Genomic DNA, 21,835 nt, shown 5'->3' on the forward strand with positions numbered 1-21,835 from the left:
AGCCCTCTTCTTTCTCTGTACATACTCTTCTGTTACAGCACTTAACACATTCTAGTATGGTTTGGGGACCATGCCTTAATCTTTTCTTTTATCCTTGGGCACCAATTATTTTGCTTGGTACCTAGTGGATGCCTAGTGAATATTTACGGGCTGAAGCTTTGAACAAAAGGGGAAAAGAGCTTCTGGATATAAAAGGATGCCACATTTGGTGGCGCCATGTTTGCACTAGTATTTTTATTGCGCAATGATACAAGTATCAATTAGGAAGTTTCAATAAGGAAACCATTAACCCCACTAACCCATGGAGTCTTCTAGCTGTGACTCCAATGCCTTCTTGGGAAGCTTTATATTTCCAATGATGAGAATCCTCTCCTTGGAGAAAAATAATATCAATTTATTAACAGAGTTGATTACATCCACTCCATTATTGCAGAAGATGGGGTGCTGGGAATGTTAATGGCTACTGGGGGAAACCTAACTCATAATAGTCTGTTAATAAAAGGAAAATGGCTACTGTTTATTTAGATTATTTCACTCCAAGGGGTTAGGTAACAACCATAACTAGTCCCTAATTAAGATAAAAGAAAAGGTAAAAACCTTACTTTTGAAAGAGGAGGTTAAAAGGACTTCTCGGTCATCCAGAGATAATGAAAATGTCTCCCTAGGAATCTTTCCCAAATCCAGCGGCTATAGCCTCAATTAGATGTCCTTCCTTCATGCTCCCACTGGTTCCTAAGCCTACCTCTGGCAGAGCACTTGTTAAAATTGGCGGCTTAACTACCTCCCCTTCAGGTCTCTGATTACTTTGAAGACAGAGACTGCCTCTAGTTCATCCTCCTGGAGGACCCAGAACAGGGCCTGACACACTGCTAGGCATATAAGAAACGTGTGCAGGATGAATTGGCTGCAGTAGGTCACATCCCTCTCAACACAGCACAACTGTGTAGAAAGAACAGTGTTCTGAGTGGAGAGCTGAGGCACAGGACAAAGGAACAGGAAAGGCTTGGCACTGAGAATAGGATCCCTCAGATGGGATCAGATGCAAAGAGGATTACCTCATCCGTTTCCTTTCTAGTCTCAGATCTGAAACTTCTTCAAAGAAGACTGGACACATTAGACGTTTTTTGGTACCTTTAGCCTCTTTTCTCTTTGATTTCATTCCAGAGGATAGTTCTGAATACTCCTCTGAGCCTTTAAAGTTCATGCCCTGATGATGCTACTCATCTCTCCCAATTGCCAAACGCTCATTTTTATCTCAGTAATTCTTGGCTTTAGGAGCCTTTTGATGATGGTGATGGTGATGGTGATGACGATGACGACAGCAGCTACCATTTTCTGAGTAGCTAGCTAGGCATTAGGCTAGTGCTTTGCAGCATTACTTCATTTAATCCTTACAGCAACCCTCTGAGGGAGGTATTAGTATAGAAAACCAAACACAACATCTAAAGTCATTTGGCTAGTTCAAAGAACCAGGACTCCAGTCCAGGTCTGCACAACTCCAAAATCCAAGCTCAGCTACTACAGCACCTAGCCTCTCACTGTGTCACTTGCTCAGCTGATCACTTGTGTGTCTTAAAAGGCAATCTCCAAGTTGTATCAACTACAAAACCATCTATTATTAAGAATATGGGTGTATATCCTAAATTCTGATCTCCAAATTTCTCTCTCGAGTTGTGAACGTGAAGACAGCATGTTTATGTCCAGGAGCAGAGAAATGACTCTACTCTAAAACTAATTTTTTTAGTTTAAATGTGTGCTAACAAATGCATTTTAAATTTAAAAAGCCAGGCCTCTTAAGACTCTGGCAGAAGCTGGGGCTTAAAACTAGAGAAGCTCAATGGAGTAATTAACTTTCACACACATAGTAGCTCCAATGAATGGAAGCTAGTGTTCAGATGGGGAGAATCTCCTCTTAATTAGAGAAAGACTATCCTGGGCATGGCAACCTGCTGCAAACACACACCAGGTAATCTCTCTCCCAGGTAAAACAAAGCCACCTGAAGTAGAAAACAATTCAATCTTGTGCAAAATGGATAGGAAGGCCTGAAAGCTTTCCTGGGAGCAGAGAACACAGTCAAGGGGGTATTCTTCCACTTGGGCAATTTGAGTACGTTTAAGCTCATCGGGAAAACCTACTAAGGCAGTAAAAGGATGGGAAGGAAACTGTGTACAGGCCAAAGCTCAGCTCTTCTTAGCAGAACAAAGTAAACAGGACGGACTGGGAACACGGATAAATAAGATGTGGGGGATGCATACTACGGAATATTATCCATCAACGAAAAGAAACAAATTAGACTTACACACTGCAATGGGAATAGATATTTAAAACATTCTAAGTGAAAAGCAGCAAAAGGAAAAGGAAGGTATCTACTGCACAATTTTTAATCCATGTAAATTTAAAATATAGGCACACACGACGCCAACGCATGCTTTCAAGAACATGTGAGAGAATACACAAGCACCTTAGAATGATTAAGGTGCAGAAGAAAAGAATGAAAGTGGTGAATGGGGATAGAAAAGTAATAAATGTGTAAGTAACACACAAAAAAAGGGCTTTTCCAGACCAATGATGCTAGTGTGCCTGACTGGAAATATGTCAGTCCCCTCTACTGGAGTTCCCACCCCAAAAGAATAGGATTGGTCTAAACAGTGATAATAATGGAAATTATTAAGAAATGTCTGCATTATTTAATATAGCTTTGCATACCTATGTCTGTGTTACTGGATTATAGCTTTATAGTAGAGAAATAATAGCATATGAATTAAGTGTAAGTTCTCTCAAGATATTTGAGTACTACTGAAAGCTTAGTTTTCCTAAGTGTATTTGACATTTGGCCATCCTTCCCTCCCGACCACCCCTAGCAAATTTTGTTGGCTCCCTTAGTTTGTTCTGCAAACCTCTTCCCCAACGATAATGGAAGATAAGTGTCAAAGGCAAATTATCACAGATCATAAATCTACAGGGTATAAATTGTTTTAATATATTTAAAGGGAAAATACTGGTTTTTTTACAAATACATTCCTAAGTGTTAAATTTTAAGACTACTGTGTTCAACTACAGATGTACATTTCGAGCAAGTCATTGACAAAGCTAAGAATATGCATGCAGGGGATGGTGATCAAGATGACACAGCTGTTTTTGATAATTGGAATTTTGTATTTAGAGGTTACATTTTGTCAGCTTATGAATGGGCAGCTCTTGGAGAGGTCACAGGGTCCCCTTCTGGCCTGTTAATTCAATACCACTGGCCTCAGGAGTCCCTGTTAGTCGTTAGCTTGCTTTTGAATTACTTTGGCCACAAGTTCTGAGACAATGCTGTGTAAAACAGGAAGGGGCCGTCCTGAAGGGTGTTATTTGTGAAAAGAACTTGCTGAGTGCCTTCACCAGAGGCAGTAGAGTCTGCAGGTGAACCACAATAAATGGGGATAATTTTGCACGGCACAGACATTACGGTAGCTGTCTTTATGATAGGAACTGATTCCTTGAACGTATAATTGAACTCTAAAATGAACTATGCCTCTATGCAGGTTTAATGAAATTTCTGAGGTTGCTGAAATTTGTATATTTGTTTTCCTTTTCCAGTGCAAAATCTGCTGGTGAGGGGAAATATCTGACTGGTTTTATTATGGTTTATACATGAATAAATGGGATATTTAGTTCTGTACATAAATCTACAGTGAGTACATACACTGGAATGAGAGATAATCATATTAGACCAAATCATCAGATCAAAAGACAAAGACATACTTTTCAGGCTTGAAAGTTCAAAGCTGACATTGACCTCTTGAAGGCCAGTTTTCCAACCATTTGCTGCCCTGGCTCAACCCTCCACCCCACTCTCAAATCCACATTTGCAGCTGGGTTCCCCTCCCTTCCTCACTGCTGGGGATTGTGACAGCAAATTTAGTTCACCCATCCGTGGCATGGTCTGCAAAACTAACTCAAACCCAACTCCTTCGTTTTACAGAAGGGGAAACTGAGGCTCAGAGGGCATTTTAAAATAGTGTTTGTTCACTATCTTGAGACTCAATGTGGAATTTTTAAGCACCTTATTTTAAGTCATTCATTATTGGGAAAATCAAACCCCTGTTACAAAGGAGAGAAGCCAAATAGGTTCAAATGAAGAAGCACTTGGAATTTCTGGATTTTACTGTGTATTTGGCATACACCACGCAACAGGCCCTCTGTTATCACTGGGACATAACCAGACCTGGATACCTTAAGGTCTAACAGCCTGAAGGGCATAGAACATTAGATTATTGAAGAATCTGGAAAAAAAAAAAAAAAAGATGACACAGCTGAAGCCATCTCACACAAGAAACAGTTGGAGGGAGGCCTCTAGTGGAATCTGTCAGGCTCCTTCCTGTTTAACAAGCTCCAACAAATCTTTCAGCACCTAATTCTGTCACAGGCATTCTGTAAGGTGTTTGGACAGAGCTGGCCAATAGAAACATAATACGAGATACATATGTAATTAAAAATTTTTCTCATAGGCACATTAAAGAAGTAAAAAGAGGTAAAATTAATCTTAGTAATATATTTTTGATCCAATATATCTAAAGTATTATCATTTCAAGATTTAATCAAAATAAACATTATTAGTAAGGTATTTTATTGACACTCCTTTTTGGTACTAAATCTTTGAGATACAGTGTGTACATTTATAGCACATCTCAATTCAGTCTCCCCACATTTCAAGTGCTTACCAGCCTCATGTGGCTTGTAGCTACTGTACTGGACAGCACGGTAGAGACAGAGAGATAGTAGAGACAAAGTTAGTAGAGATAATAACTGAACACACACACACACACACACACACAGACACACACACACACACACAGAGTCCATGTGTCAAAATACACACAGTGGAATGTGAGCCATAACCCTACAGCAGGTTTTCAACCTCTTCCCCAGAAAGACCCAGAAGGGATGATTAACAATTCCAGCTTTCTTTTTCTTTCTTAAAACTAAGTTGAAATGCAAAATGAGTGAGATTACCTCAAAGCTGTTTAAATGTATGGAAAGCGTTCCAGTACCTTAACTACTAGAGTTTACAGATACTTTGGACACAGTTCCCAACTGACAAAGCAGCATGTTCTCCACCGCCCTCCACATTTGACCTGGAAACAGGAACCAGGCAGCATATGGCTGTACTTTAATTATCACCAACAAAGAGAAGTCTCATGTGTCATATATGTACAAACATCCAATTTAAAATAAATCTCTTTTACAAGTGAGTCTCTAGCAAATGTCACTACAGCAAGGACACTGAGAATCCATATTTATTGCTTTCTTGGAAATTTAGAAATTGTTTTTATGAGTAAATGAACTACATTCTTTCCTCTAAAAAGCAAGAGAAATTTAGAAATTGTTTTTATGAGTAAATGAACTACACTCTTTCCTCTAAAAAGCAAGAGAAAAAAAATCTGTGGAATGGACTTTCTAGATCCTACCCTAGAATTTGAAAATGGGGAAATAAGACTGTCCCGTTAAAATAAGTCTATGAAATCAATACACAATCATCCAGATCACAGATTTGTGAAGTAAACTGCATGCAGTCCACACCAGCATCTTCCTCAGCAACATCTCCCAGGGAATATGAGCAATTTGAAAAGCAGCCCTTGCTGATTCACCTCCCTCCCTCCCCTAGCACCATTCCTTTCACTGCCTCACAGACACGCAATCGCTCCAAGGCCAGCATAATGGAGAGGAACAGCCTGAAGCTATAAACATCTCCAAAGCAAGGATACTCAATTAGCAGCGGGCCCCCTCCACCACAAAAGCAGCAACAAGGAGGAGTGAGAGAGAGCTGGCAGTGTCCATATCAACACCCTCTTCTGGGAGCTGCCCTGGCTAGGGAGCTCAAGAATCATAACTCAGACACAGGGTTCCTACCCTGAGAAACAATACATGAGTTTCTTGACATTCACCACTATGGTTGCCCAACTGGCTCCCTAGACTTAACCTTGGCCAAATGATCAGAAAACAAACATTTGATCATAATTTAGCTTCCCAGGATGGTCTGCCGACGGGAAAAAAAAAAGTGCTAATCAAAAACATGTATTCTGTTCACTTGGTTATTATATTTTCCACTCTATATGGATAACATTCTTGGTTTTAGACAATTTCTTATGACTTTTAATTAACCAGTCCCTCAGAGCTCAATTTACTCTGGGGACACTAATAAGTGAATTTCTCATCCTGCAAGCCAAGAATCGGATTTTCCTAGGCAAATGCTTGCTTCCTGGGTCCTTGGAGCACCTTATGAACAGCCCTCTGGCCTTCCCAGAAATCTTCCTCTGCTTCAAGTATATTTTCTGCAAACTGCAATCTTTATATAAACTGGTCATTCCTATCTTAAAAGAGGCAGGAATTACTGGCAATTTATCTATATGCATCCTCACCCTGCCCTTGCCTGGAGACATTTCAATAAGCCCCTTAAATTCCAACTTTTTAAAGCCATGACACACTATCGCTACAGCCTTGATTATATGACATTCTTTTCCTTCCCCAAGAATTATGTATGACATTTTTCTCTTTTCGGTGGAAGTATATTAAAACTAAAATGATTTTTTTCCATTATTTCTCAAGTTTCCTAGAGTGCACAAACCAAAACTACAGATCACAATTTTATAATGGGTAGAAATGCTGGTTTTTAATCTGGGTGACTGCTAAATAGGTGTTTGCTATATTAGTCTCTGTACTTTTCCTAAGTTTGAAATAGTTCACTTTCTTAATGTGGCATTTTGAGTAACTTAATGCAGAGCTTTGCACATAATAGGTCCTCAAAAACTATCTTTTGAAAAAAAAATACGATAGTGTGAATGAATATAAATCCTCCAGTTCTCTTTAATATATTTGAGATAGATTGAGATAAGCAACTAAGATATTTCATTAATAACTATATTAATGTAGCCCCTTATTTTTCCTTCTTAAGTAATAACAGAGATAAGTGAGATCTCTCTAAGAGAGACATGAGATAAGAGCTTCTGTTTTTATGTACGACTTGAATGTCCTATCTAATTGGGAAATTTTGTATTGAGAAAGTCGTTTGATATGAAAGTTTCTTTTTTATAAATTCCCTCAAAATGAAGGACTTGAAAATCGCAATGTCAAACAGGTACCCAAGGAGAACATGCAAGCGGGTGTCAGGCACCTATACCTTGGGTGGCGGCATCAGCATGGTACTCGGGCTCCTCCTCGGGAGGGCTCTGCAGGAAGTACAGCTGCTCGGGCAGCATGTTGGCGATCTTCTCCTTCCCCAGGACGTGGGTGCTCAGAAGGGGGCTGACGCTCCGTTTCACTTTCTCTCTCCTTTCATGGGCCATAATCTTTTTGGTCCGAGCCTTGATGTTCTCCCAGCACTTCTTCAGCTGTTTGAAATCCCGCAGCGACACGCTAGGCTGCGAGTTGTATTCATGGGCGAGCGCCTGCCAGGTACGCTGCTTGAGGGCAATAGTTCGCGCGTCGCTTTTCTTACACTCCAGCACATACTTGTACTTTTCTACTAAAGCCAGCAGGATGCTCTTTTCCAATTCTGAGAAGTATTTGGCAGGTTTTATGATTTCGTTGTTTTGCATTTTCCACTACGTTTCTCCTGGCTGTTAGCTATCCTGGAACAGGAAGTTTGAAACAATCAGTACCAACTCCAGCAATAAACAAGTCAGCGAATCACTCACGCTCTATCCCTGACTTGATTCCCTGGTCTGAAATACGGTACTTTCTTTTCCACTCATGTTGAATTGTGGTATTCTCAAGAAAACATTCAGAAGATTACAAGGAATGGGGTTTTTACTTAAAAGTAGATTTTCAGGTAGGACCTTTGCTGTAGGTCTTGACCATTTTGTGATTATCCGGTACAGGACAGCAAAAAAAAAGTTGAACATCTATGTGGAACTCTAATGTGTTCATTTATTTCTGCTTAATATTAAGGAACAGATAATTCCCCAAATTCATAATGTTAGGCAGCTTTTAAACTAAACAGGTCTCTCAAAGTTTTGTCACAGCTTAAGACAAGAGAAGCCACTGTGTGATCTAATACAACAGATAAAGTAAATACAACCAAAATTTCAGAATCATCCAGAAATCACCCCAGAAGATCTGACATTTCCATCACTATGTCTGTGACCTTTGTTAGATCCATGCTCTGAGAAGAACCTCAGTTTCTTTATCTTAAAAATGAGGGCTTGGAGTCTGTGATCCTTAAGGTCTAAGGGCCACTTTTATTTTATTTTATTTATTTTTCTGTTTTTTAAACATCTTTATTGGAGTATAATTGCTTTACAACGGCAGGCCACTTTTAAAAGTGTACAGTTCTGTGTAAATAATTAATATAATTTCAGAAGTGCAAGGGCCTGGACACTTTAGAGCTTGAGTCCAGTGCCTCTCTTTTCTTTTTTTTTTCTCCTGGACATTTCATATAAATGGAATAATTCAGTATGAGGTCTTTTGTGACTTGTTTCTTTCACTTAGCATAAAGTTTTCAAGGTCTGTCTATGTTGTAGCATGTATCAATACTTCATTCCTTGTTATTACCAAATGGTATTCCATTTTATAGATGTAGCACAGTCTATATCCATTTACCAATTAATGGATTTTAAAAATTGAGATATAGTTGACATATAACATTACATTAGTTTCAGGTATACAACATAACGATTTCATTTATTTATATATATACATACACACATATGGAAATGATCACCACAATAAATGTAGTTAACATCCATCACCACACAGTTAAAATTTTTTTCTTTTAAGATCTATTCTCTTAGCAACTTTCAAATATACAATATAATACTATTAACTATAGTCGCCATGCTGTATATTACATCCCAGGACTTACTTACATTATAACTGGAAATTTGTACCTTTTAACCACCTTCACCCATTTTGCCCCCCCAAACTCCCCATCTCTTGCAACTACCAATCTGTTCTGTATCTATGAGTTCTTTTTCTTTTTCCTTCTTCTTCTTCCTTTTTTTTTTTTTTTTTTAGATTCCACATACATGTGAGATCATACAGTATTTGTCTTTCTCTGTCTGACTTATTTCACTTAGCATAACACCCTAAGGTCCATCCCTGCTGTCGTATATGGCAGGCTATCCTTCTTTTTTGTGGTTTAATAATATTCCTTTGTGTACCTATATACCACATTTTCCTTATCCCTCTTTTCAACTGAGGGAACTAAACTAAGGGCCAGTAAGGTGAAATGGATTGTACAAGATCACAAAGATGGTGACTTCAGAAGTCAAGAACCTGGACTGCCCTGATAGTTTGGTAATCTTTTCTTTAAACACACCAAATAATAGCCATTTTTTAACACATATTCGTTTAAAGTCTTTGTTCACCTATTATAGTAAAAGTTACCAATTTTATATTATTTTAAAATTTTGAAATGACATTACATTTTCTCCCTTATCATTATTACAGTCTACGTACCTTTTTATATTTTTAATAGAAATTGTATATATTTAACATACATAGTGAAATAATCACTACAAATAAGCTAGTACTACAATTACATATCTCCTCACACAGTTACCTTTCATATGCTTCACGAGAGCGCCTAAAATCTAGTCTCATCATATTTCCAGTATTCAATACAATATTATTAGCTACAGTCATCACTCCTGTACACTAGATCTCTAGACTTATTCATCCTACATAACTGCACTTTGTACCATTTGACCAACATCTCCCCGTTTCTCCCACCCCCCCATCTCCAGCCCCCAGTAAGCACTGTTCTACCCTCTGCTTCTGTGAGTTTGAATAGCCTGGTATTCTTAGTATCATTTCACAACTATCTCTTGAGCTCTCACCTTGGGTGACTCCAAATTACTCAACCATGACTCCCTAGGTCATCTTGCCATCCTCCCCAGTGCTGAGCCAGCATCTTTCACACAATAAATGCTTAATAAATGTCCTATTCCACTGAACCTATGTGTGTTTTATGACTGCACAGTCTTCCACATCTTTTAATCACAGGAAACTTCCTACAAATTAATCTCTCAGTTACATTATGGCAAGAATGTTGCTAAGCAACAGAGAATGCAGCAATAAAGCAAGCGTTGCATGTCCCCTTCGTGGAAAGGGCCGACATGCCCAGTCCTCCTTACATTCTCTAAGCCTCTGATTTTTCAGAATAACAGGCAAGCATCAAGATACTGATGATATAGTCCATTTAAAACTGACCAACCGGGCTTTTCTGGTGGCGCAGTGGTTGGGAATCCGCCTGCCAATGCACGGACACAGGTTTGAGCCCTGGTCTGGGAGGATCCCACATACTGCGGAGCAATTGGGCCCATGCGCCACAGCTGCTGGGCCCGCACTCTAGAGCCCGCGAGCCACAACTACTGAGGCCCATGTGCCTGGAGCCCGTGCTCTGCAATGGGAGAGGCCACCGCACCGCAACGAAGAGTAGCCCCTGCTTACCGCAACTGGAGAAGGCCCACACACAATAACGAAGACCCAACACAGCCAAAAGTAAATAAATTAATTAATTAAAACAAAAGAAAACAAAAAAAACCTGACCAACCTGTATTGAAAGAATTAGAAACTAACTTGAAAGGAGTCCCACTGGCCAAAAATGGGACATTTGAACAAGGGTGATGGGTACACAAAGATTCATTAAATTATTCTCTTGATCTCTGTGCACACTTGAAAAGTTCCACAATACAAAGCTGGGGGGTGGGGGGAGGCTGTGACTTTTAAATTTATGGTACACTGATTTAAAATCACACCATTACAAGTCAGCTGTTCACCTACTATGCCTGGGGAGGGGTTACTATTGTTGTAAATAACTGAAATCTGTTAGATCTGAGGCTGGAGGGGACCCAGCCAGATCAGAGAGCCTTGAAATAGAGCCCAAGGAATGTGGGCTTTACATGGGGGCAACAGAGCCTGTTCAGGGTCCCCCACTATGTACAACCTCCTCCCAAAAGTTAAAGTTAGTGTGATCAGTGTCTCCAGATACAAGGTACCTCACATTCATCATGGACACATCAGTATCAGAAATCGAGAGATTTAGACAAGTCAAAGGTGGTTTGGCCCTCAGGTCTTGGGCAACGAGAAATGAGGGGGAATTTATCTTTGGAGATGTGTCCCTGTACCCCTAAATTATCAGGCCTACGCTTCAGTCACGTTGCTCTAATGTTCCTACAATGATCCAATCCAGGCCCCTTCTTCCCCAAAAGTCCAAAATTAATTTTTGCCTTCATCAATACTCCTATTTCCTATAAATCAGCGTTCCCAAACTGAAATTTATTAACACACCCTCCCTATAATATATCTCTTCTATATGATCTCTATCTGCCAAGATGACTACATTCAACTTTATATTCTATAGTTTTTATTATGAAATCAATAGGTATACTGAATGTTCTTAAACTACACAGCCCCTAGAGCAGATTCTGATCTGAAGCCCATCCCGATTCTTCTGCCCCTAGAAGATGTCTACCCACTCTTTTTAGGAATCATTGCTGGGGCTTCCCTGGTGGCGCAGTGGTTGAGAGTCCGCCTGCCGATGCAGGGGACACGGGTTCGTGCCCCGGTCCGGGAAGATCCCATATGCCGCGGAGCGGCTAGGCCCGTGAGCCATGGCAGCTGAGCCTGCGCGTCCGGAGCCTGTGCTCCGCAGCGGGAGAAGCCACAACAGTGAGAGGCCCGCGTACCGCAAAAAAAAAAAAAAAAAAAAATCACTGTTATAAGGATTGGGAATCTGATTCACAAATGAAAATGGGATTGTTCCCTGTTTCATTCTATTAAAGGTAATGCTATTTTATACATTATATATTTTTTCTTTTTAAATAAATATTTTTTATATCCTTGATTATTTCAAGATAAATTCCCAGAAGAGGAATGGTTGCCACAAAATATAAAAACACTCAAGACTTTTGTTCCATCACCATCTGCCCTCCAGAAATGGTGTACTAATTGACATGCCCACTTCATTGACTTCTGTTGTTAACATTTTTTAAATCTATGCCAACTATGGAAGTGAAAAAATGTCCCTTCATTGTTTAGTGATATATGAATTGCAGCTCTCGGCAAAAAGCCATACTCTGCCTGCACAAAGTTCCTTTGATACTTAGTGGAAATGAAACTACATGGAATTAGTTCCAAGCAATTTAATAATTCTTCCTCACAATGTGTGCAGTACCACTAACTGCCACCAGGTGGTGGTGGGCTGGGGGTTGTCTAAATTCATAAGGATCTTAACCTAAGTGTGGCCAGTTAAGTCTCTAATAAGAGCAATAATTACAATAGCAGATTTATTTATTTATTTATTTTTTGCGGTACGCAGGCCCCTCACTGTTGTGGCCTCTCCCGTTGTGGAGCGCAGGCTCCGCGGCCATGGCTCACGGGCCCAGTGGCTCCGCGGCATGTGGGATCTTCCCGGACCGGGGCACAAACCCGTGGCCCCTGCATCGGCAGGCGGACTCTCAACCACTGTGCCACCAGGGAAGCCCCAGCAGATAATTTTTATTGAGCCTTTACTGTGAGTTTGACACAATACTAACTGCTTAATATGCACTATATCATTTAATCTTCCCAAAAATAGCCCCTGAGAGCATCATTTGTTACACTGTTAAAAAAAAACAAAAACCAACAACAAAAAAAACCCCACAAAGCTTTATGAAAGTATCAGAAATACCAGAAGAAATTATACAACTGCTCTCAAAAGCAAATACTCAGAATTACCAACACCTGGGGACCATTAATAGCCTATTAATTAAACTATTATTTAATCACTAGCTAAGTAAATCCAAGTTACCAATTTACTTTGCTTAATTTTGTAGAACAGCAGGCCTCCCTCGGCCATGTGGTTGCATCCTTCCGGGCTATAAAGGGATTCTGATGTGAGACAGTGTACCCCCCAAAGGTCCCCTGTGGATCCCCAACAGCCTCCTGAAGCAGGCTGTTTATCCCCACTAAACCAATTATTTTTCCTATTTCCTGGATCAGAAAAGTGAGGCTCCGTAACGTGCCGGTGATCACACAAATAGTAGCAGCGCTAGGATTCAAACCCAGGTCTGACTCCAAGCCCAGGCTGCTCTCTGATCTGCTTAGCCCTCTTCTTTCAGACCTAGTGACAGCCTCTAGTGCTCCAGCTCAAATTACATATCAATTAGCAATCTGATTGTCAGCAGGGACAACCTAGGAAGAGCTGTGCCTGCTTCTGTCATCTCCATTTGTTGGCTCCTCCCCTCCCTTCCCCACTCCCATCACCTCCACCCTTCTAGGTCTCAAACCTAGGGTCCACAGCTCCCCACCCCAACCCAGATGCACCCCTCTCACTCTAACTAGGGTTCTGAAATAATTTCCACTGTTGATCTGCTAAGAATGTATGTTTGAAAAGTAACTGTAGCAATAACATGGAGCTTTAAAATGGTCCACTCCTCAAGGGGAACTGGATGCTGACAATCTGCTTGAGCACCTGACTGACAGTCCTAAGTAAACAAACACTTCCCAAAGAAAGAGATCTCCAAGAGAAGCTTGCTAATAGAAACGTCGAGGCTAGAAAGCACATTATAGCTTAAAACTGCTTAGGAACGTCCATAACTGGTTATAGATGACAACACAACAAGCCTTCTCTGCTACATTAGCCTTTATTAGAAACTTCCCTTCCCTTCTAGGGAACTCCAACTCCCCTCTGTACGGATCATCTTTTTTGGCTGCTGTTCTGCTAGACAGAGTGCTACCTGTTCTTATGCGTGGTTGTAGAACAACAAGCAGCCCAGAGACCCCACAGTGAGCCTCAGCAAGATTTAATGAATGAATGTATTTTGATTTAGTCATAAAACTGTCTACCATGCACAGAATGAGTATCGTACATGGTAAAACAATCAGTACACCAAAAAGCTGCATTAAAGTAAAAATGGTCAAATAAAATAGCAAAATCCAAATGCAATGGAAGTTCCTCTTGGGCTAAGCAAAGACCCATAGACAAGACTAAATAAAATAGCAGGATTCCAATACCATAAAAGAACAAAGAGGAAATAATCAGCACAATTCCCAAAACACTAACATTGACTAAAACACCGGAAGATTGTAATAAGTACATTTAATATGCACCTTAAAAATCCATCAGTTAGGGGACTGAATGTTTGTATCCTCCCCCCCAAAAAAAATCATTTGCTGCAACCCTAACTCCCAGGGTGACTGTATTTGGAGATTAGGCTTTTAAGGAAGGAAGTAAGATTAAATGTGGTCCTCAGGATGGGGACCTGGTTCAAGAGGATTAGTGCCCTTAGAAGAAAAGACAACAGAGAGCTTGCCCCTCCCCGCACTAACCCCAGGGCTTACAAAGAGGCCATGTGAGCACACAGAGAGATGGCAGCCACCTACAAGCCAAGAGAAGAGCCCTCAGAATGAAACCTACCTTGCCGGCACCTTGATCTGGACTTCTTAGCTTCCAGAACTGTGAGAAATAAATTTCTGTTGTTTAAGCCTCCCAGTCTGTGGTCTTTTATTATGGCAGGCCAAGCTGACTAACACATCACCTAATGATATTTTAAGTCCACCAAGGGTCAAACTAAGTCCTAAAATTTGAGCAAAGACCAGAGAAAGTTGGCCAGATTTTACTTCTACTGCTATTTGTAGAAAAGGAAGTTCTTTGAAGTCAACACTCAGGATGGGAACCATGACTACAAATCTGTGACACTGAGACCTCAGACAGATATTAGGATATTAATGCACTACTGCTCTTAAAGTGAAGTGAAATAACCAAGACAGTGGATGCAGAGAACCTGGGCTCAAATCCTGAATTCAGCACTCACCTAGCTGTGTGACTTTGGGCAAGTCAATTAACCTCTAATGCTTCCTCTGTAAAACAGGGTTAATACTCCCTACTCTGCTTTATTCTCTCTACACAACTATCCTGCAATGGGAGTAAAGAAGCACAGACTAGATCTTCAATAAATTTTAGTTCTTTGCACCCCTCTCACCCATACTGAACTGCTTCCAAAAGTAGAACAGTGGTCTAAATACAGCACATACTCAAATACTTATTGGCTCTTTTATTCATAGACATACAATTCAACAAATATGTAATGGACTCCTGCCAAAGGCTCAGTACTGTCCTAGAGTATATGGGAGATACAAAGACAAGCTGAAGGAGCATTGGCACGCAGAAACTGACAACCAAAAGGAGAGGTACAATGAATGGACACCATAACAGAGGACAAAGCACCCTGGGTGCTCAGAAGAGAGAAGAGGTTAATTTGCACTCTTCATGAACAAGAAGACATTTGAGCTAGATCTTTAAGAATGTATAGGATATGAACAGAGAGGGCTGAAGGAAATCATTCAGATAAATAATTGATAAGAAAGGACCTGGATTCTGAGTGGTGGTGATGTTAATGGAAAGGAGGCGGTGCATGCCAGGGACTGTTTCAAAGTGAGAAATGACCAGGACGTGTGTGTGTCCACACTACGGTGGGGGATCAAGAGAAAGTAGAGGCAAAGAGGATACAGGAGGATTAAACAAGCACCTAGAGCACCTACATGTGCAGGTACTGGAGGGAGGGGTATTCCTTAAGATCCAGGAGACCACAGTCCAGTGAAGACATATCACAACACAGTGTACTGTGGATGGGCTGGTGACAAGGCAGTGTGATAAGCACAGTCACAGAGATGTGCCCAGGGATGTTACTCTAGGATTGGGTGGGATTTAGAATAAGGACCTTAATTCCTATCAGAATAGACTGGAAATAGAATTAGCATTAGAACAAAGCAGGGCCACTTTGGAAAGACTGAAAGAAGGGACAAACACAGAATTGGTGAGTAAGCTGCAGGAAATGTGGCAGCCAATCCCTGAAGGGAGGCCTGGCCACAGGCTATGGGTGATCAGTTTGCTCTAAAGAGATGAAAGCCTATTTCCTATCCTGGTCTGTTGACTCTGTCTCCTGACTCCACAACCCCCAAACAACCTCTTTTGGAAACAACATAGATCCTAACATGTTATAACTAAAACAGGACTTCAGTCCAATCCTCTCTTTTTACAGATGAGGAAACTTAGGCTTAGAGCAAACTACGGGGGTTCCTGGGGTCCCAGTAACAGAGGAGGGCCTAAAAGCGAAGCTTCATTATTTGTTTTCAACCCCTCCCCCCACATCTCTTCTCTGGAACCCTCCCGTCATCAAGATGCCCTTTTGCTAGGTACCATCAAGCCTTCCCCACTCTCCCAATGGAAAACTCGAGGGCACTGCTCTCAACACTGACACTCACTCTGTGACGTCAGGCAAGTCCCCTTTCCTCCCTGACTGTTGATTCCTCATCTCTAAAAAATAAAGCTGCAATGGGTGTTCTCTAAAGCCCCATCCGGTGCTGGCAGTCCATTACTAGCACTGCTGCTACAATGGTTTTTCTGCAACCTAATTTCCACAGTTCTCTGCCAAAGACGCATAGATGGTATTTTCTGATTATTTATGAGGCTAGTGGAGCTACTAGCCAAAGTAGGAGAACATTGCCACAGAATAAAGTGATCTCGGCACTTCAGAGGATTTAAGGCCCACGCCCAGGTTTAACCCTATAGGTTAAGTAGTTCCAAGTGAAACATCTAAAGCAGGTGATGGGATCTCTCTTTCACTACTGTAGCCCCGGCTCCTTGAAGACCACCTGGTACACAGAAGGTACTCCATAAATATTTGTGGAATATACGTTGAAACTAACCTGCTCGCCATTCGTATTTTTTACTAATTATATCTAGATGTTCTACTATCTTAAATTTCTTCTTCTATAAAGGACTTCTCATAACAAAAATCATTTCCTGGCTTCTTCTTGTAAATACTGTTGTATGCCAAATTTTTTACAACATGATACAACAAATTTCTACAGCAATGATGCCTTCATGATTTCATTTGACGCAGAGGTAGGAACAGTCAAACATTACTGTCCCCGTGCACACCTGGCTGTGTACCTGCTCTCACATGTTCAGACCTGTCTACTCAGGATGGCCACTCACCTGCACCCTCTCTGTCTTCTATCTTTCCTTTAGGGGAGCTTCCAGTCTAAACCTAGCACTAAATTTGCTTCCTCCGGTGCTCTCCCTCCCCTTTCCCTTCGCCACCCACTCGAGGCAGCCAAGTAACTGGGAAGTGTTTATTTTTACCATCTGCTTCTGAGGGTGACTGTGAGCAGAACCAGCCTTGTGTTTAAGGCAAGAGCTCCCCCCTCCCTCACAGTTCCCTCTGTGAACCAGAGGCAGGTTCCTAAAGGTCCTGACCTCTTCCTTCCCCTCCCCCACTGCTCCTTCCTAATCCATCTCCCCACTCCCATCCCAGTCTCCCTAAAATTCCCTTGGAGTCATTATTATTATTATTATTTTTATTTTTTGCCATACACGGGCCTCTCACTGTTGTGGCCTCTCCCGTTGAGGAGCACAGGCTCCAGACGCGCAGGCTCAGCGGCCATGGTTCACGGGCCTAGCCGCTCCGCGGCATCTTCCCGGACCGGGGCACGAACCCGCGTCCCCTGCATCGGCAGGTGGACTCTCAACCACTGCGCCACCAGGGAAGCCCCCTTGGAGTCATTATTAAAGTACCCTCCACAGAAAGTGCTTTTACAATACAGAAAGTTCCCTTATGTAGGTGTTCCTGCTCCAGCCTGCTTCTTGTCTGTGAGGACTCTCTCCTCTAGGCCCACCACTTCAGCATCAACGGTTCTCAAGTCTCTGGGCCCGGACTTGTGGCACAGTGGTTAAGAATCCGCCTGTCAATGCGGGGGACACAAGTTCAAGCCCTGGTCTGGGAAGATCCCACATGCCGCAAAGCAACTAAGCCCGCGAGCCACAACTACTGAGCCTGCACGCCACAAATAAAAAATAATTTATTAAAAAAACCCAAAAAATCTCTGGGCCCAGGGTCTCAAGCATTTACCTTTTCCTGCAGCCCTCAGAATTACTCTGTACTGCAATCTATCCATACCCTTGAGGGGCTCCTCTATCTGAGCTCCTGAGGCACGGAACTACATTTTACTTGTATCTTGAGCACACAGTTGACTCTCGGTGTTTGTTCAAAAGAAAGTAGGGGTGTCAGGGAGAACCTCTCTCCAGCCCCATCTTCTCTCCTCAGCACCACACACATTTCCAATTGTCTCCTAGCCACCTCTATCTAGCTGTCCGTTATGGGTACCTCAGAAACCTCCAAAAGCAAACGCATTATTCCTCTACCCCCAGACCTCCTGATTTCAGCCACATTAACTTGGCTCAAAGCAGAAACCTCAGCGTGCTCTTCAATCACATGGTACCACTCATCACATTTACCACTACTACATATTTTACCTCAATATCTCTTCTCTCTGCTCCCATCCTCATTGCCTATGTCCAAGGTAAGCCCTAGTCTCCCAAAATGATCTCCCAAACTTCCAGCTCCTCTTCCACACAGCCACCAGAGGGATCTTTCTTAAACACAGTGATGATGCCACAGTCCTGCGTGTAAACCTCTGACATTTCCCCCACTGCCCAAGCAATAAAGTCCAAACTGCTCACAAGGCATTCAAGGCCTTTCCAGATTTGGCCCCAATTACAGTGCCCCCTCTACCCCACCCCAAACCACCCTTTGCATGTATGTTTCAACCCGGCCAGACCAAACTCATCTTCATGCCCTTAAACCTACTGCGTTCTCATGCCTCTAGACATGGGGCCTCCTCTGGCTGGAATTCTTTACCCCAAGATCCACCAAGGGCTCATCTTTACCCCTTAAGTCCAACTCTCATGAAATTTTTGTGACGCCTTCCTCAACTAATACCCAGGCTATTATGTTTATTTTATTTATAACAGCTTCCTCCTAAAATGAGTTTGAGGCAGTTTACAAACTACGTACACACTGCAAGTAGATTTTTTTTTAAGAGAGAGGATATCAGGGCAAAGACAAGACAGAGGTAAAAAAGATAGAAGTTAGGAATTTGTGTAGCATTCAAAACCTCTATGATAACGTCTCATCTTGTTAAATCTCGTTAAAGAGGTAGATTAGCCCTGAGTATTCTATCCAGAATGAACGAGTTACTCTTCTCTGAGCTCACTGCCAGTTGTATATGATTGTACTTCCCATATTTTCTGTGATTTGCTCATTGTGTCCATCTCCCTCACTAGGCTGGGAAATTCCTAAGGGAAACACATAATTTCTGACTCATCTCTCTCCCAGGCATGAAGCATATGACTCAGCATAAGACTGGTGCTCAGCAGACAAGAATTAAACAACTGTCACCATGGACAGGGAAAAAGGTCCTAGGGCTTGTTGAGCTCCCTACCAGGCATTTGAAAAAACATTCTTTAATCCTCACCAAAAAATTACATGGCGGAGAAATAGCAGACCTAGGATTCGAACCTCCCACTGTTTGTCTCTCCAAAGCAGCTGCTCTTCTTTACTAGGCACACGGCTCCCTACTTTCACCATCACTATGTGCCCAAACACCCCCTCCTTCAAGTCCTGGTTTTAAAACAACCCTTCTCTAAGAAGCCTTTCCTGCTCACTCAGGAGAAAAGTCAGCCCGAGTTCAGCCCCGACCTTAAACAACACTCAAGTAAGACACGGTCACAGTCGGGAGAGGAAGGGGTGCCTTCTGGGTAGCCGAGCACTAGCGGGCCGGGTGGGTGTTCTTCAGATGGTGTTGTGGGTCCTCAGCTCTCCTTCTACCCCCTGCCCCTGGGTGCAATGCCTGGCCCTTCCTGCCTTTCTCTTCCTTGTTCAGGGTCCAAAGCCTTCCAGTTCTCCCCATTTCAAACTGAACCCCAAAATAATCTCCTCAGGCCCATTGCTTCTCTAACCAAGGGAACTGTATTCAAACACACTCCTTCATTACATCAGTTCTGTCTTTGTACTGATATTTGAAGCACCTTACCAATCTTCAGGGTTGTTGAGCATCCCAATCGCCTCAAACATAGTAAAAGAATTTCAAGAATCATGAGAAGCGACCATGACATTTTAGGAGGCCTGGCTCTCAACCCATCTGAATACTTTTGGGGTGTCCTGGGAATAATAAGAGACAATTCACTGATCTCACCCCAGGATCCCTCCCCCTCTCTCCTCCCAGACAGGATGCCTGGTCTCTAAGGGCAGGATGGAATCCTGGTCCAGAAAACTGCCGGGGTGGTAGACGCTGGTCCCTTCCTCCATATCCTCTTCCAGAGCTTCAGAATCCTCCCTTCTCCTCCCCGTCCACCCCTTGTCTCTCTGGCCCCAAACTCCCCTAGCAGTCCTCAGTCCTAACTCAGGAACTATGTTTTTGAATTCAACAATTTCCTTGGTAACACAATTGACTTATCTGACATACTAAAATGCACACGCCTGGCCCTGATATTATCCTACCTCCCGGTTTTAAATGTGTAACAAATATATCCTATAACCACTCTCCTGACACTGCAGGAACATCTGTGATCTTAAATGTTGCCATACCTAAGTCACCCAATCTCCTGAATCAGAATAAGGAGACTAAATAATCTTCTCTATTTCCTACTCCTAAATAAAAATTACTCGTGCAATTTATAGTAGCTACATCACAGCGCCAGTGTGATGACTTAATTAGATAACTCATGCCAACTGTTTGGTACCTAGGGCCTGGTATATAGAAAGTGCTCAATATTTAGCTATGATCATTTACGTACATTATCTCTCACAATAGCACCTGGGGATAGGCATTAAACGACGCACTCCCCTGCCACCATCCCTCCCCCCATCTCACCCCCATTTACAGAAGCAGGAGCCAAGGCTCAGAGCAAAGGAGATTTCCCAAGGTCAGGAGGGCACCGATATGATGTTCGGCCCTCAGCCTCTGGGTGAGAGACCTCTCCCATTACACCCCTGTAAGGGACACAAGGGGTCTTAAAGGAGACGAGTATGGAAAAGCGCGAGCACAGTGCCCGGCATACAGTGGGGACCCCGGGATGGGGAGACCCCGGCACTGCGAGTCATCTGGATTCCTCCCAAGCGGCTCCTCCACTCCCGGAGTCCAGAGTCCCCCGACCCCGGGTGCGACGCTGAATCTCCCCGAGGTCCGCGCCGTGGGGCTTTGTACGCCGCAGGCCGGCCCCACTCACCGAGTCCCATCGCGGCGCGCGGAGGTGGCAGCCGGGCCTGCGGGGCAGGGGTCGTGCCGCCTGGGCCGGAAGCCCGCCCTGCCGGCCGCGCGGCCCCCGCACGTCTGGCCCGAGCCTCCCGCCTGACCCTCGCCCGCGCCCCCGCGTCGCTGCGGCCCGCCCGGCGGGCCAGCGTCCTACCTGCAGCGGCGGCGCAGCGGCCACGGCGATCGGGGGAGGGGCCGGCGGGATGCGAGCGCGGGCGGCCTCGGCTCCTCTCGCAGGCTGGGCGGCCGGGAGGGCCGCGGGCTCCGGAGCGCCGGGCGGCGGCGGCGCGCCCCCGGCCGGTCAGGCCCCACCACGCGCGCAGCGGCCACAAAGCCCGGGAGCCGCCGCCCCCTCGCGGGCCGCCCGCCGCCTGCGGGTCCGCAGGCGCCGAGGAGGGCGGGAGCGCGGCCCCGCGCAGTCCCCACCTCCCCAAGCCCTGGTGGCCGGCCTCCCCCGAGGTTCGGGGCGGGGCGCAGGGGGTCCTCCGCCTACCCACCCCTCTCCCTCCTGGCTGACATTCTTGTGGTGAGTTCCCTCTTCCCACCTTTGCGGACGAGCTCCTGAAGGACTTGAAAAACTGTTTCATTTCCATGAACAACAAAAGAATGTATTTGTCGCAAGGTATTTGGCGGCCATGGACGCGAAATAGCCCAGTCCAAACCCCCTATCTGAGAAAGGCCCCTTTTCCTTCGGGACACCCTGCTACTTGAGTAGACAACGCTCCTTGCCTGGGTTCATCACGGAGTTGTGTTTTGTTTTGTTTTTTTAAT

At 43.5% G+C, this 21,835-nt stretch overlaps 1 protein-coding gene across 1 annotated transcript in view; it reads right to left on the bottom strand.

Annotated features, from left to right (window-relative positions):
* The window catches only part of MSANTD3 (Myb/SANT DNA binding domain containing 3), a 28,005-nt gene extending 6,664 nt beyond the window's left edge, over window positions 1-21,341 (bottom strand). Inside the window, exons 1-2 of the mRNA XM_082655966.1 lie at window positions 21,219-21,341; window positions 7,164-7,614 (exon numbers count right to left, since the gene is read on the bottom strand). Of these exons, the coding sequence (XP_082512092.1) occupies window positions 7,164-7,581 (418 nt within the window). The 5' untranslated portion in view covers window positions 7,582-7,614; window positions 21,219-21,341. The remainder of the gene's footprint in view (window positions 1-7,163; window positions 7,615-21,218) is intronic.
* Window positions 21,342-21,835: the final 494 nt, after the last annotated feature.

The sequence above is a fragment of the Grampus griseus genome, assembly GCF_964374135.1.
Source record: "Grampus griseus genome assembly, chromosome: 6".
Taxonomy (NCBI): Eukaryota; Metazoa; Chordata; class Mammalia; order Artiodactyla; family Delphinidae; genus Grampus; species Grampus griseus.